The 15,774-nt window shown below is 45.2% G+C and overlaps 1 protein-coding gene across 1 annotated transcript in view; it reads left to right on the top strand.

The window, feature by feature from the left end:
- LOC141147320 (protein mono-ADP-ribosyltransferase PARP14-like) overlaps positions 1-15,774 on the top strand; it is a 171,151-nt gene that overhangs the window by 116,009 nt on the left and 39,368 nt on the right. The window contains exons 8-12 of the mRNA XM_073634541.1: positions 4,212-4,433; positions 4,797-4,878; positions 5,533-5,682; positions 6,835-6,897; positions 15,206-15,385. Coding sequence (XP_073490642.1) covers positions 4,212-4,433; positions 4,797-4,878; positions 5,533-5,682; positions 6,835-6,897; positions 15,206-15,385 — 697 coding nt within the window. The remainder of the gene's footprint in view (positions 1-4,211; positions 4,434-4,796; positions 4,879-5,532; positions 5,683-6,834; positions 6,898-15,205; positions 15,386-15,774) is intronic.

The raw sequence follows: 15,774 nt of genomic DNA, 5'->3' as shown, positions 1-15,774 counted from the left end.
TAAAGCGCCTCAAAACTGCCCCCCATTCATTGAAATGAAGGCTTTCACACTGGGGGTGGTGCGCTTGCGGGACGGGAAAAAAAGTCATGAAAGCAGCATCTTTGGGGCCGGTTGGGGGCGCTGTAACCAGTGCTCTAAAAACACCCCTGTCCATTGCAATGAAAGGGCAATGCTTCCAGAGCACCTTAAAAGTGCTTTAAAAGCGCCGCAACATGGGACTTTTTACAATTTTTTTGTAAAAAGCGCCCGCTAGCGGCCCGAAAACCGCGGCTAAAACAACGCTAAAGCGCTGCCAAAACAAGCTGCACTTTAGCACATGGGCACTCAGTGTGAAAGTAGCCTTAAGATGAGGGTACATCAAATACGGTGGAGGTGGCTGAGAGAAAAGGATAATGCACAGTGGAAAATATATGACATGAAGATCACTGATTGAGGAACATTCTTTGCACATATTCTTTTATATTATATTTTTTTGCACAGATTTTTTTTGTACATTGGTTGGATTGATGCAATCTAAAAAGGCATTCACTTTAACAAATTCTTTGTATTTTTGGACATTTGTTAGTTTGATTTGTGTCTATGTATATTTTTTTTATTTCTATTTTTTGTATTTTTTAGTGATATTAATTTCATTGCACTTTATTAGTAGCGCCGCACTATATGTACAAATATTGTGTTATTTCACTATAAGGAAGTGGAGAGGGTGCTGGCAGCTTTTTATTTAACATTACACTATTATTACTTAATATTACACTATTACTATTTAATATTACACTATTATTAATAGTAACATAGTAACATAGTTAGTAAGGTTGAATAAAGACACCAGTCCATCCAGTTCAACCTGAGTGAGCACCCACAATTGTCCCCATCCCTGAACATTGCATCCCATCAAGATTCCCCATAATATTACACTATTATTTAATATTACACTATTATTATTTAATATTACACTATTATTAGTTGGGTGTGTGGCTCCCAAGAGTCATTTTATTTTATTTGAAGAAACGGTGGCAACCATACCCATAACAGCAGGAAGGGGGCCCACTGCAGAACATGTGAAAGTGACACGTACCTAGTGGCTTGAGCCCGAATTGCAGACGGAGGCCTCCCTTACGGCTCCTACTCACAGCCCCTGGTAAGGTAAAAAGAGGCACAGGAGTGAGGAGAGGTACAAGTGCCTGGCAGGATCAACAGCGGAGAAAGGAAGTCCAGAAGTCCAGGAATTCCTTGCAGGGGACAGGAGACAGGAACAGGAGGCAGGCTGGAACTGGTGTGCTGGACTGGAACCAGGAACAGCTGACAGGTTAGTAGACTGGAACTTGGAACACACTGAGAGTAGTCAGGCAGGCTGGGTCGCATATCAAGTGGGCAGCAGAGGGACCAGAGGAACAGGCAGGAGAGTAGTCAAAAGCAGGCCGTAGATCAGATGCAGGTGGATAGCTGGGATGGTAACAGATAGCCGGGTATTCACAGGTAAAGTCTCTGATCAGGTTAAGGCACACAGAATACTGTAGAGCAGACAGTGAAGTTTGTATGTGACAGGCAGGTTTAAATAGCCCGCCTGGTGCCAACAGGAGTGTGTGCACATTCCTGTGCGCAAGCGCATGCGCATTGGCGCCCACGAACCAATAAGCCTGGAGCGCCTGTTACTGGCAGGATCTTCCGGACATTGCCCCCCCAAGGTGCAGCCTCTTGGGATGGGATCTTTTAAAGGATTGAACCAGACTCTTAGCGTGGATTTTCCCCTCGGGTTCCCAAGAGTTTTCTTCGGGTCCATACCCCCTCCACTTAATCAGAAAATTGGTTCTGGTTGTTTCTCCTCCTGCAATCCAAGATTGACCCCACTTCAAATTCTTACTCTTCATCTACTATGACAGGGTCTGGAGGATCTGAACTTTGACCAGAAAATGGATTGGAGACAGAAGGTTTCAGTAGTGACACATGAAACACAGGGTGGATTTTCAGTGAATTCAGAAGTTCTAGTTCTTAAGCAACTTCATTGATTTTCCTTCTAACAGGAAATGGACCTATGAACTTGGGACCCAACTTCCTTGAAGGGAATGCCATCTTCAAGTTCAGTATTAATTCACCTCGTCTTCTTTTGTCGAAAGTTTCTTTGTTGTGCTCCTGAGTCTTGGAAATGGTTTGCTGTAATAGCTGATTATTGGAGGCAAAGAAACTTATCTTTTCCTGACCTGCTGGCACCGTACATTCGGGAAGGGAATTGGGCAGGAATGAAGGATAAAGGCCATAGTTAGCAAAAAATGGGGTCTGCTTGGTAGCGGAGTGGCTGGAGTTGTTGTAGGAAAATTCGGCCAATGGGAGCAGGGAAATCTAGTCATCTTGGGCAAAAGAGGAGAAGCAGGTATTGCTCGAGGTTTTGATTAGTCCTCTCCGTTTGCCCATTGGTCTGAGGATGATAAGCGGAAGAAAATGATAATTCAATATCCAGAGCTTTGCAAAGAGACCTCCAGAATTGGGAGGTAAATTGTACCCCCCGATCTAAGACAATGTTGGCTGGTACTCCATGGAGTTTGTCACCTTCCTTAATGAATACCTGTGCCGTTTCGGGGGCTGAGGGGGTGCCTTTTATTGGAATAAAGTGTGCCATTTTTGCCAGTCGATCTACTACCACAAAGATAGTGGTATGATCTTCTGCCAGTCATAGCTTGACAGTGAAGTCTATGGATAACATCTTCCATGGTCTGTCTGGGACAGGCAAAGGTTTTAGTAGCCCCCAGGCCTTGGCTCTACAATTCTTGTACCAGGTCAGTGGTCTTGGTCATGCCGAAATGCCCAGCCAGTGCATGATCGTGGCAAAGTTCCAATTTAGACACTCGTAGGTTTTCAGGTATGTCAATTTTGTCCTTGTGCCAAAGCAAGCCATCTCTAGCCTGTAATTCCGGTCCAATGGAGGGCGTCTGTCCTGCGGAAGCTTGCTTGATTCAAGAGAGCAGGTTTTCTTGAAGCAGGAGGAAATTTCCAGGAGAAAGGATAGTGTCTGGAAGAGAGATTTACTTAGATTTGAGGAACATCCAGGACAGGGCGTCAGGTTTAATGTTCTTGGAGAAAGTGAAAATGTAGCAGTAATGAATAAACAGTGCTAACGAACTGTGTAAATACACAAATAACCATGTACTAGTAGACAGTGCTAATATACTTTGTGAATACATGAATGACCAAGTATATAAGTAAAATGTGTGCATAAATGAGTCCCAACCAAGTGAAGATAAAAGGACTACTGCTAAGTCTCAAATGAAACAGTCCCAAAAAACGACAGGTGTGCCACAAACACAGGATCATTCATATACAGAGACCAGGAACAGTTGAATTTGTATCTGAAGAAAATTACATCAATAGTTGAATAAAGATGGGTACTCTTACTAGAGCCAGTGGACCTGGATGTCAGCGACACCAGGTCAAACTAGCATGGGTAACCGGAACCACGATGGAGCAGGAACATTCCGGAGGGTCTGGGAGGATCACTCGGTGGGTCTGGAGTGGTCAGCGGTATCCTCGAAGGTCCGGTCCTCTCTCAGTGGAATCGCAGTGATGGAAACAGCCAGCGAGCAATGAATCACCAGGTGGAAAGGTCAAACAAGCTCATACAGCAGAGAATATGCAAAAAAGGGGAGAGAGCTTCCGATGGTGTAGATCAAAAAGGTTGGTTGTTTATTCTTCATAAAAACCAGCATACAAATGAAATGTATAAAAGCAGTATGGGGAGCGGAGAAACCAAGCCCTACGCGTTTCGTCCTACTAGGACTTCTACTGGGCCATCAGAACCTCCAGTTCTCAGAGTCTGTGTGTTTTGGGGAGATATGGACTTGAATATAAATAAGACCACTTCAGGGGTCCCCCAGGCACACACCTCCCAAAGAGTAGTGTTCCCTTAAAAGCCAGGGCCCATAGTCAGTAGGCAAGAGGCCACCCTGCAGTCCCCTCCAAAGGCCCCTGTCACACATGGAGTTTGCAGGTTATCTCTGTGCTTGTATGGGTTTCATCTGGGTACCCCAGTGTCCTTCCTCGCTCTAAAGATTGGTAGGTCAGTTGGCTAAACTAGGTGCTCCCAAGATGGCTGCCCCACCGCCTAAACCCTTTTTAGTCCCCAGGGAGAAAAGCACTATAGAATTGCAAATTAAATATATGTGATTTTTTTTTTAAATCTTGCCCAGAGTTACCCTTTAATCTTGGACTCTCTGTTTCAGATTCTTCGCAAAATTATTAAAGACTGTTTGGGGCAGGCAGAGCAGAACCAGCGGACGTCAATATCATTCCCAGCTATTGGAACCGGCATTCTCAGTTTTCCAAAGGATTTGGTTGCTTTTGTGATGTTCGATGAAATTTTGCAGTTTAGCTGCAAAAACAAAGTACAGAACCTTCTAGAAGTTCATTTGGTCCTTCACCCCAGTGACAGTGACACCATCAAGGTAATGGAGATCTTGTGATTATTGTGATGCTCTTAGTGTAGAGGTTGAATATTCCTGCATGGCCATCTGGGTGGTGGGGTGTCCTGCTCCTTGTCCCCGGCAAGCACAGAGCCATCATTAGGTGCATGGAGATGGCTTGAACAGGATACACATACAGGATAATACATTTGGTGACTACAAACGAAAACATGGATTACCAAAGACTCTTTTTAGAAGGTATCATTGTAGTGCATACGATTATAGAAAGCCTCTCCTTCATCCCACTAGACCCTGGCCACCTCACTTCCCAATTCACATTACCTGTATCTCATATATGTTTTTCTTGCTGTATAATGGATGTTTTCTTGTGTTATGTATTTACAGGCATTTACAAGCCAACTGGAAAACTGCACTGATGCTATCCTTAGCGGGGCCACCAACATGCAATCAGCTGCGACGGGGTCAAGTATGTTTATGTAATATTAATCTATGTCTGCTATAAGAAGTTTATTCCCTCAAACTATTCCATATATTTTAAAATATACAAATGATGCTTCATATCAGATTCTAATTTATTATATACTGTATGACCAAAAGTCTGTGAACCCCTGGCCATCACACCTACGTGACCTTGTTGAACATCCAATTCCAAAAATTGGCTAATTAATATGGAGTTGCTCAGCCCCCTTCCCCTCGTAGTCTCCACTCTTCTGGGAAGACTTTCCACTAGGTTTTGAAGGGTGTCTGTGGGAATTTGTGCCCATTTGTGAGGTCAGGTATTGAAGACCCGACTCACCATCAGAGATCCATTTCATCCCAAAGGTGATCAGTAGGGATGAGATCAGGGCTCTGTGCAAGACACTTGAGTTCCTCCACACCAAGCTGGTCACACCATGTCTTTATGGAGCTGGCTTTGTACACAGGAGGGGCACAGTCATTCTGGAACAAAAAAGGGTCTACCCAGAACTGTTACCACAAAATTGGCAGGGCACAATTGTGTACGATGTCCTTGTACAATGTAGTATTACCAGCACCATTCACTGGAGCCACCTGAACTCCATCATTTGGGAAGGGGGTCTACATACATCTCCCATACATTCCTATCCTTTCTGTCTTGCAGCATTCTTTGGGACGGTAACAAACCCGTCACTCTGGGTTCATGAAATGAAGATCGGATCTATCACTTATCAGGTGAAGACCGGCGATATAACCAAAGAGGACACTGACGTCATTGTAAATTCTTCCAACCGAGACTTCACTCTGTGCAAAGGTGATTCATTCCGACCCCCAACATCTGAATATCAGATTATACAACAATCGGCCATAACTCTATGACTATCCAGTATGTCCCCTTTTATCTGCCAAAACAGCCCTGACCCATCGAGTCATGGGCTCCACTAGACCTCTGAAGGTATGCTGTGGTATCTGGCAGATCCTTTAGGTCCTGCAAGTTGCAAGGTGGGGCCTCCATGGATCAGACTTCCCATAGTGCATCCTGGTGCCACCTCTTTCCCAGGTAAGTGACGCACACACACCCGGCCATCCACATTATGTAAAAGAAAACATGATTCATCAGACCAAGCCACCTTCTTCCATTGCTCTGTGCTCCAGTTCTGATGCTCACATCCCCATCATAGGCATTTATGGCTGTGGACACAGGTCTAGTGATTACAATTTGGTTCTTGTCAAAGTCGGTGATATCCTGACACCTGCCTATTTTTTTCTGCTTTCAACACATCAACTTCAGGGACATCATGTTCACTTGCTGCCTAATATATCCCACCCACTTTCAGGTAACAAAATAATCAATGTTATTCACTTTACCTGTCATAAAGTTATGGCTGATCAGTGTAGATTGTAAATCACTCATGAAGAAATCCAGAAAAAAAAGTGGTCATAATTTTGTTCTATGTTCAGAGTCCTAGATAGAACACGGGTGGGTAGTACAGATAATACAATGATCCAATGATTAGTATAGCATAAAAACTACAACCTGAGTGTGAAGAGTGCACTTGATGCCTGTAGAGGTGATCGGGATGGGGGAGGGGATTCCCAGAGAAGTTCTGGGTGGTGGAGTGTGACGACATGACTGGAGGAGGGGGGGAGGGGGAGGTCATGTGTGGTTGTATCTGGAAACTGGTGAGGGAATGTATAGAGACATCAGATTGTGAAGGGCTTTGTATGAGTTATGGATGGAAAGACTCGTAGATAAAGGAATATGAATTTTGTTGGGCTCATCTCTCTGTTGAGTCGACATAGGGCACAATTCACGAAGCTAACACACCAGGATAAAGGATACTTATTTTCAGTTCAGTTCAATAAGATTTGAAAATGACAGTCACTTGGATAAATAAGGATACTAACCCGTGTGTTGAAGCTCTGTGAATTGAGCCTCATTGTGTTTTATATTTTTTATTTGTAGGAGTTTCAAAAGTGATTCTGGAAGCTGCTGGACCGTCTGTTGTATCATCTGCTGTGGCTCTGGGTAAAGCTCTGCACTGGACCGTCCTTGTTTTATGCTTTGTTTTTGCCTTTGTACAAGAATAGACAATGCACCAACATAATGTGACAGACGTAGGGAAGATATAGAAGGAAATGGGTTTAAACCATTGGGTATTACTATTGATGGACGCTCACCCGGTGCCAGTAAAGGCCATGCCATGTACATCTTTATATGTCTGTGAAGGTTCTCATTTATCCAAGTCATGGTATACTGTAGCTAGTAATAAATGGCCACATTCTGCTAGATTTGTTCTGTTGAAGATATTTTCACAAAAAAAGATTTCTTATCCTGCGCTCTTCAACCTAGATATCCACTGTCCTAATTAGGTGAACCAGGTAGAGCTGCTCCCCTAGGAGATTGTCAACAAGTTCTGGGCTGCAATCTGTAACGAAAGGAAGAAGGGAAAAAAAAAAACAAGGGACTCGCTCCCCTAGTGTAAAACCTCATTTATTGGGAACAAGAAAGACCACAAGATGCTCTCACATGGTTCCAATGAAAACACGGCCCACCGAGCCGGGGAGCTGCTCTAAGATGTATTCCTGCATACAGCCAGGGACTCTGAGTTTTTTTTTATGATTTTGGAATATGATGTTTTTATGACATAATTATGTATATATCTGTATATTTCTCATTCAAGTAGTGACAAGTTTCTTATTAGAATTATTTTTAGGTATATAGTACTACAGATGGATAGCTCAGAACGTGTATATACAGTGGGGACGGAAAGTATTCAGACCCCCTTAAATTTTTCACTCTTTGTTATATTGCAGCCATTTGCTAAAATCATTTAAGTTCATTTTTTTCCTCATTAATGTACACACAACACCCCATATTATACACACAGCACCCCATATTGTACACACAGCACCACATATTGTACACAAAGCACCCTATATTGTACACACAGCTCCCCATATTGTACACACAGCACCCCATATTGTACACACAGCACCCCATATTGTACACACAGCTCCCCATATTGTACACACAGCTCCCCATATTGTACACACAGCACCCCATATTGTACACACAGCACCCCATATTGTACACACAGCCCCCCCATATTGTACACACAGCACTCCATATTGTACACACAGCCCCCCATATTGTACACACAGCCCCCCATATTGACAGAAAAACACAGAATTGTTGACATTTTTGCAGATTTATTAAAAAAGAAAAACTGAAATATCACATGGTCCTAAGTATTCAGACCCTTTGCTCAGTATTTAGTAGAAGCCCCTTTTGATGAGTCTTTTTGGGAAAGATACAACAAGTTTTTCACACCTGGATTTGGGGATCCTCTGCCATTCCTCCTTGCAGATCCTCTCCAGTTCTGTCAGGGGGGATGGTAAACGTTGGTGGACGGCCATTTTTAGGTCTCTCCAGAGATGCTCAATTGGGTTTAAGTCAGGGCTCTGGCTGGGCCGTTCAAGAACAGTCACGGAGTTGTTGTGAAGCCACTCCTTCATTATTTTAGCTGTGTGCTTAGGGTCATTGTCTCCTTGGAAGGTAAACCTTCGACCCAGTCTGAGGTCCTGAGACCTCTGGAGAAGGTTTTCCTCCAGAATATCCCTGTACTTGGCCGCATTCATCTTTCCCTCGATTGCAACCAGTCGTCCTGTCCCTGCAGCTGAAAAACACCCCCACAGCATGATGCTGCCACCACCATGCTTCACTGTTGGGACTGTATTGGACAGGTGATGAGCAGTGCCTGGTTTTCTCCACACATACCGCTTATAATTAAGGCCAAAAAGTTCTATCTTGGTCTCATCAGACCAGAGAATCTCTTTTCTCACCATCTTGGAGTCCTTCAGGTGTTTTTTAGCAAACTCCATGCGGCTTTCATGTGTCTTGCACTGAGGAGAGGCTTCCGTCAGGCCACTCTGCCATAAAGCCCCGACTGGTGGAGGGCTGCAGTGATGGTTGACTTTCTACAACTTTCTCCCATCTCCCGACTGCATCTCTGGAGCTCAGCCACAGTGATCTTTGGGTTCTTCTTTACCTCTCTCACCAAGACTCTTCTCCCCCGATAGCTCAGTTTGGCCAGACAGCCAGCTTTAGGAAGGGTTCTGGTCGTCCCAAACATCTTCCATTTAAGGATTATGGAGGCCACTGTGCTCTTAGGAACCTTAAGTGCAGCAGAAATGTTTTTGTAACCTTGGACAGATCTGTGCCTTGCCACAATTCTGTCTCTGAGCTCTTCAGGCAGTTCCTTTGACCTCATGATTCTCATTTGCTCTGACATGCACTGTGAGCTGTAAGGTCTTATATAGACAGGTGTGTGGCTTTCCTAATCAAGTCCAATCAGTATAATCAATAATCACAGCTGGACTCAAATGAAGGTGTAGAACCATCTCAAGGATGATCAGAAGAAATGGACAGCACCTGAGTTATATATATGAGTGTCACAGAAAAGGGTCTGAATACTTAGAAACATGTGATATTTCAGTTTTTCTTTTTTAATAAATCTGCAAAACTGTCAACAATTCTGTGTTTTTCTGTCAATATGGGGTGCTGTGTGAGAAATTTAAGGGGGTCTGAATACTTTCCGTCCCCACTGTACATATACTGTACATATGCCCCTTAGTAAGCCATCTGATAGTAAGGGGTTAATGCCTCCTCCTGGGACTCTAGACCAGGATCTGCTTTTAAGGAGATGGAGGAGCCCTACTGAGCATGCCTGAAGAAGGAGGCCACGTCTTCAGAAACGTGTTGCAGTATCCACAGTACACAGACTTGTGTTCTGTGACTCCCCCGGCACATTGGATCGGTGCCCACAGCCATCCTGACCCTTCATTGCAAGTGCCACAGGCTGTATTGGTTTGAGTGTCTCCAGCGGCAGCTCTTGGCTCAGAGTCCCTGGCTGTATGCAGGAATACATCTTAGAGCAGCTACCCGGCTCGGTGGATGGGATCACTCTGGTTTACATTACAAGTTCTGTGACAGGCGTGTTTTCATTGGAACCATGTGAGAGCATCTTGTTCTCTTTCTTGTCACATGTCATGGTAGTCCGGCACACCCCCGGCTAGGGCGCCTGGTTTCTCCTCTAGTTACATGGTGATGACTGCTCCTGCTATCCAGCACTGGGATCTCTGAACCACCCAGGCCTTCAAGCCTCCTCCTCCTGCACCCTACATGGTTACAGCTCCTGCATCTCTTCCAGTGAACTCCCCCTAGGAAGCATGTGACCCCAGTTTATATCCCGCCCCTGCCAATACAATTTAACAATTGGTCCAGAGCTCTCCACATAAGCTGCCTGCCACTCAAGTCCCAAATCCTACCTCCCTTCCAATGCAATTTCACTGGAAGGATGAGGGGACTTCCTTGAGCCCGAGTGTAGGTGGCCACACCCCCCTCTATTCTATCACTCACACCCCCAAATAAACAACCAGGCCCAAAGGAAAAAATGCAAAGCCTTGGCCAAATTTACCTATCACTAATTACAGAAACACACTAAGCACCCACCTCAATGGGGTGTGCGCTACACATACATACATACATACATATATATATATATATATATATATATATATATATATATATATATATATAGTGGTATTGGGAGTTATTTAGCTTCAGTGTAGAGCTTACCAATGAGCTGAGTCTACGCCAGATATGCAGTTTAAGGGCTTTTTTTGGCCCAGGTTTATTGAAGTAAAAGAAAAACAGTCCATCCAGAATTCCCACGCAGGGGTTTCTTCCACAAAGCAATAATGAAATAAGTGGAAAATACCGAGCCACCTGGCTCTCTGGTCAGCACTGCTGTTCAGGCATTGACCTCGGTCCTCCTGACCCTGTAACTGTGTCCCTGTTTTGTACCCACACTGTACCTCTGGTGACACTCTCTCTCCTGGCTTATGTTATTGCCACACAGCTGCTTCAGGCCTGTAGCCTAGGTCTTAGGTCCGCTCCTTAGAACAAAAGTGTTTCCTTGAATTAAGCTCTCTCCTAGCTTACTCCTGATCAGCGCCTTGCTGCTCTGTCGCAAAGTACATCTGCCTCCTGCAGACATGCATGCTCTGTCTGTACCCATGCAGTCTCTGACTCTTGCAGAGGAATGGGAGTCCACCTGACTCCCACGCACAGACTTTCTGTGTTTCCACCAGCACTTCACCTTGGCACTTTTTTCTAAAGGGGTACTCCACCCACATCTTCTTCCAGGTGTGCTTCCACAAGTACTTCTTCCTGAACTGTGGGTTCCCACTAACCTCTCTATCCCTTCTACCTTCTGGCCATGGGATCCTCCCTTTCTTTTTTTTTCTAACATAGACCTAATCTCCCGGGACTGTTGGGGACCCACTTCCATGAAACCTGTCAGGGACTGACCCCTCTCACTACCTGACGCAAAACTGACCAACAACATCCATTTCCCAAGTTCACTAAACCCTGTGTGGTTACCCTTGGCAACCAAACCATCTGAGATCAACACCACATCCTTCTGTTTAACCTCAATAGCAATGTTCCACAAGCGATTATTCAACTCAATATTATCATTGTCATCAGGACTTCTTGTCCACAAGAAGAGATTGTCCACACCAATCTCTTTAACCATTTCTGTGTCCATTGGTACCTCAACCTGCACCTCCCTGCGAGTGATGGATTGAATTCCCACTACTGCTGCGTCTGTTCCGGGCCCTTTCTTTACATGTGGTCCAGTGGGTGAGACAGCACACGCGCCATGTACCAACCACTGCTCAGCTGCACCTCGGACCGCACCAGCAGGAATGCACCTCATCACACCAGCATACGGAGAGACTTCCACTATTTCTATCATTTCTGATTCCTCTAGCAGTTCCCCTGAGCGCCTTCCACACACAACTGCTGCTGGAAGTACTCTCGCAGAGAACTGTGACACCACTTTCCACAAAATTAACCAACATGGCAGTAACCAATTTTTATCAACATTGCTTAACATCGCCTGTACCACCTGTCTCCACCAATTGGTACTACGCAGTACGAGGTCACTCATCTGCGGAGGATACATACAGTGGAAAGATTTTTACCAATTCCAACAACATCTCAGTTATTTCTAGACATGCCACATCTAAACACAGAACTCTAGGGACTTTTCCCTTACTAACGACGTAGAGGGGCTCATTTGCTAAGGCTTGAGAGGCCGAGACACTTAGAGACCTCCACCTCAGAGGCAACTGGCAAAACTTGCGGCTCCCCATGAGCACTGCTAAACGCATGTGTCACATTCATCCTCTCATTTTCAGCAACACTGAGCCCTTCCAAGTCTTCATCCATCATCCCACCATCCTGACACTCAACATTACTCATCTCTTTTCCTGTGGACAAAACCTCTGCTATGTATGCACCCTTTTGAGATTTTTCCAACTGGAGAGGTTAAACTTCTGCAAAAGCCAACACACCTGTGTCTACTGGCCCTGCAGCCTCTCCATTTGTCACAGCAGCAATAGTGTCCACCTTACTATTACCTTTAGAAATTTCTTTCCACCACGCTAACACCTTTATGGCGAGACTATCCCAGTCTATCCTGTCTGTGCTCCAGTCACCAGCACTCCACAGTACTGCTCCCTCTGCCCATGGAAACACAGGTGGACAGAGTGGTTTAGCAGCAGGCATCCTGCAATAGTCACTGTCAACCACATCAGATTGTGATAAATCATGCTCCATCATTTGAGCTGTTTTCCCATTGTATTCCACCTGAGCAGTATCAGAGCTGTCCTGGAGCCCCGCCAGCTCCAACACAGGGAGTCCTCGTGAGATTTCCAGGGACAACTCTGCAGCACTGCCTGTGGTTGCCATGGAAAAACCTTTATCATCATTTTCAGAAATAATGTTTGACCTGTACATAAAGCCCATCCCTACCCAGCACACAGCTGTGCAATCAGCGTGCCCTTCTCTCCAAAATCTGGTGTAAACCAGCAATATTCCAGGTAGCACAGGATCCCAATGCCACATAATATATATATATATATATATATATATATATATATATATATATATATATATATATATTTTTTTTTTTTTTTTAATAACAAATTTTTTATTATAATATATGTTTTGCCTTTTCTGTGATACTCTTTGGAATGGTGTATTTTATTTTTGGTGATTACTATTTGCAGCCCGCTTTGGTTCGGTCATGTGATCCAGTGCCCCTGTATCAGTCAGTGGCAGCTACAGGGAAGAGGAGAGAGAGAGCCGACAAGGGATGGATCATAAGAGCCTGTGGATGGTGTCACCTCTCCAGGCTTTATCAGCCATTATTGAGTACTCTATCTTCTCCTCTGCAGCCACCACTGGCTGACATAGGAGATCACAGGACTGGACGGGAGTTGGCTGAAAATAAGTACCTTTATACCAGTGGTGGAACTACCAGGGTTGCAAAGGTCGCACTTACGACCAGGCCATAGCCTTCCACCACTGTGGGGGGATGGGGGGGTCCCAGCTGGCTGCAGGGCTCTGAGCTGTGAGCATCTCTCTCACACAGCCCAGAACCAGCACTGACAGTTCCCCCCTCCATCCTCCCTTGCACAGAAGGGAGAGAGATGACCTTCAAATCATCCTCCGCCCTCTCCTCCTGTGTGTGCACCACAAGAAGTGTGAAGCCCAGCAGCTGATGATCAAAGGTGCAGACAGAGGATGGCTGAGCCTCCATCATGGGAGTTAGCTCATCCTCCATCCTCTGTCTGTAAGGAAAGTGCTCCCTCCCACTCTTCTCTCTCCTGTCTCTGAGTAAACAAATGTAATGCCGCATACGCAGGAGCGGGTTTTACATCAGAAAAATCTTGGATGGAGCATACACACGGATGCATTTTCCAACCAAATGCTCTCATCGGTCTTTTGCTGGCTGAATTTCCGATCGTGTGTATGAGACATAAGGGGCACTCATATGTAAGAGATAAACTGTGGACTCTGATGTATGAGGTGGCTTTGGTGAGCGGAGACCCCTTACATGAGAGTTCCCATTTACACCAGAGTCCTCAGCATTCCCCCTACATCAGAGCCCCCTTAAATCAGGGTTCCCAGTTCACCCCTTATGTTAGAGTTCCAGAGTCCACAGAGATACCCTTTACAGTGTAAGTGGACATTCTGCAGACTCTGATGTAAGGGGGGTTCTGCAGACTCTGATGTAAGGGGGGCTCTGCAGACTCTGATGTAAGGGGGGCACTGTAGACTCTGATGTAAGGGAGGCTCTGCGGACTCTGATGTAAGGGGGGCTCTGCAGACTTTCATGTAAGGGAGGCACTGTGGACTCTGATGTAAGGGAGCCTCTGCGGACTCTGATGTAAGGGGGGGCTCTGCTGACTGTAAGGAGGGTTCTGCCGACTCTGATGTAAGGGAGAACTCTGTGGACTCTAATGTAAGGAGGGCTCTGCGGAATCTGATGTAAGGGGGACTCTGGAAACTCTGATGTAAGGGAGAACTCTGTGGACTGTGATGTAAGGGGGCTCTGGGAACCCTGATTAAAGGGGAATACTGGGAACTCTGATGTAAGTGGGGGCTCAGGTTATCAGAGGGGCTGCTGCGTTTCGCCTTACATCAGAGTTCTCAATGTTCCCCTTAATTTGAAGTCCCCAGAGTTCTCACGTAGCTCAAATTCTGTAAAGTCCCCCTTATAGTATAAGGGAACTCTGCGAGTTCAGATATAAAAGGGAACTCTGCGGTTCAGATATAAAGGGGAACTCTGCGGTTCAGATATAAAGGGGAACTCTGCGGTTCAGATATAAAGGGGAACTCTGCGGTTCAGATATAAAGGGGAACTCTGCGGTTCAGATATAAAGGGGAACTCTGCGGTTCAGATATAAAGGGGAACTCTGCTATTCAGATATAAAGGGGAACTCTGTCGATTCTGATGTTAGGGGGAACTCTTGTGAATAAATCCATATGATTAGAAATGTTATTTATTCACAAAATATATGTATAGTGTTTACTACACAAATAAAATTTGCTGTGTGGAGCTAAAGTGTTCGGATTTGGCTTGAGGAAAAGGTGGCAACCTTACCCGAGAAGGCAGGAAGGGGGTCCACTGCAGAACATGTGAAAGGGTCCCACTGTTGGACCGTAATAAAGGGCCCTGCAATGGGAGTAAAGGGCCCCAGTCTCGGAGGGAAGGGAGGTGGGTCTGGGGGGCGGGCCCTTCATGGTCTCTTGTACCGGGGACCTGAAGGTTCTTGCTACACCTCTGGTTTATACATTTTTTTTCCACAGGTTAGTCAGCAGAGGTACCCGGAGGGGAGAAGGGATATTTTTAAGCCTAGTTAGTGTTATTCAGGAATATCTACAGTACATTACCAGCTAAAGTTTCCATCTCTGACAGGTGCCCAACCTCATAATGGATACGTCATCACCGATTCTGGAAACATCAAACACTGTAAATGGATTCTCCATGTAAGAGTATCAAAAAATCCAAAATACATCAAGAAAATTGTCTGCAATATCCTGCAGGCATGCAAGAAGCATCAGGCCTCTTCTGTCACCTTCCCCGCTCTGGGAACAGGTATGATCAATGCATTACAGACAGTTCTACTTCCATGTGCAAGATAAAATATGTGTTCCTCTCAGCTGCACCCAATAACCATCTGACTTAGTACAAGATTGCTAAAATGTACCTGTATACCTCACTCATCTAACCAGCATGAGGCCTACTCACCCAAGCAGGTGAATGTTTCACCTCCTTGCTGTGTCCTCCATAGCAATATTGCCCTCAGGATCACAAGTGTGATATAAGCTTAAGAGATGAGTAATGGGATCAGTCCAGACAGAACTTAGATTTTAGTGTTTGATAGAAAGTGGAGAGCTAAATCCCAGGCCTAAACATCTGCTGTGCCCATTATGAGGGGTTCCCACCATCCCTGTGCTGAGTTCCTGGGTCTGTACACCCGCTGT

This window comes from Aquarana catesbeiana, linkage group LG06, assembly GCF_042186555.1.
Source record: "Aquarana catesbeiana isolate 2022-GZ linkage group LG06, ASM4218655v1, whole genome shotgun sequence".
Taxonomy (NCBI): Eukaryota; Metazoa; Chordata; class Amphibia; order Anura; family Ranidae; genus Aquarana; species Aquarana catesbeiana.
The sequence above is the reverse complement of the archived record's forward strand: the minus strand, read 5'-3'. Positions and strand labels throughout refer to the sequence as shown.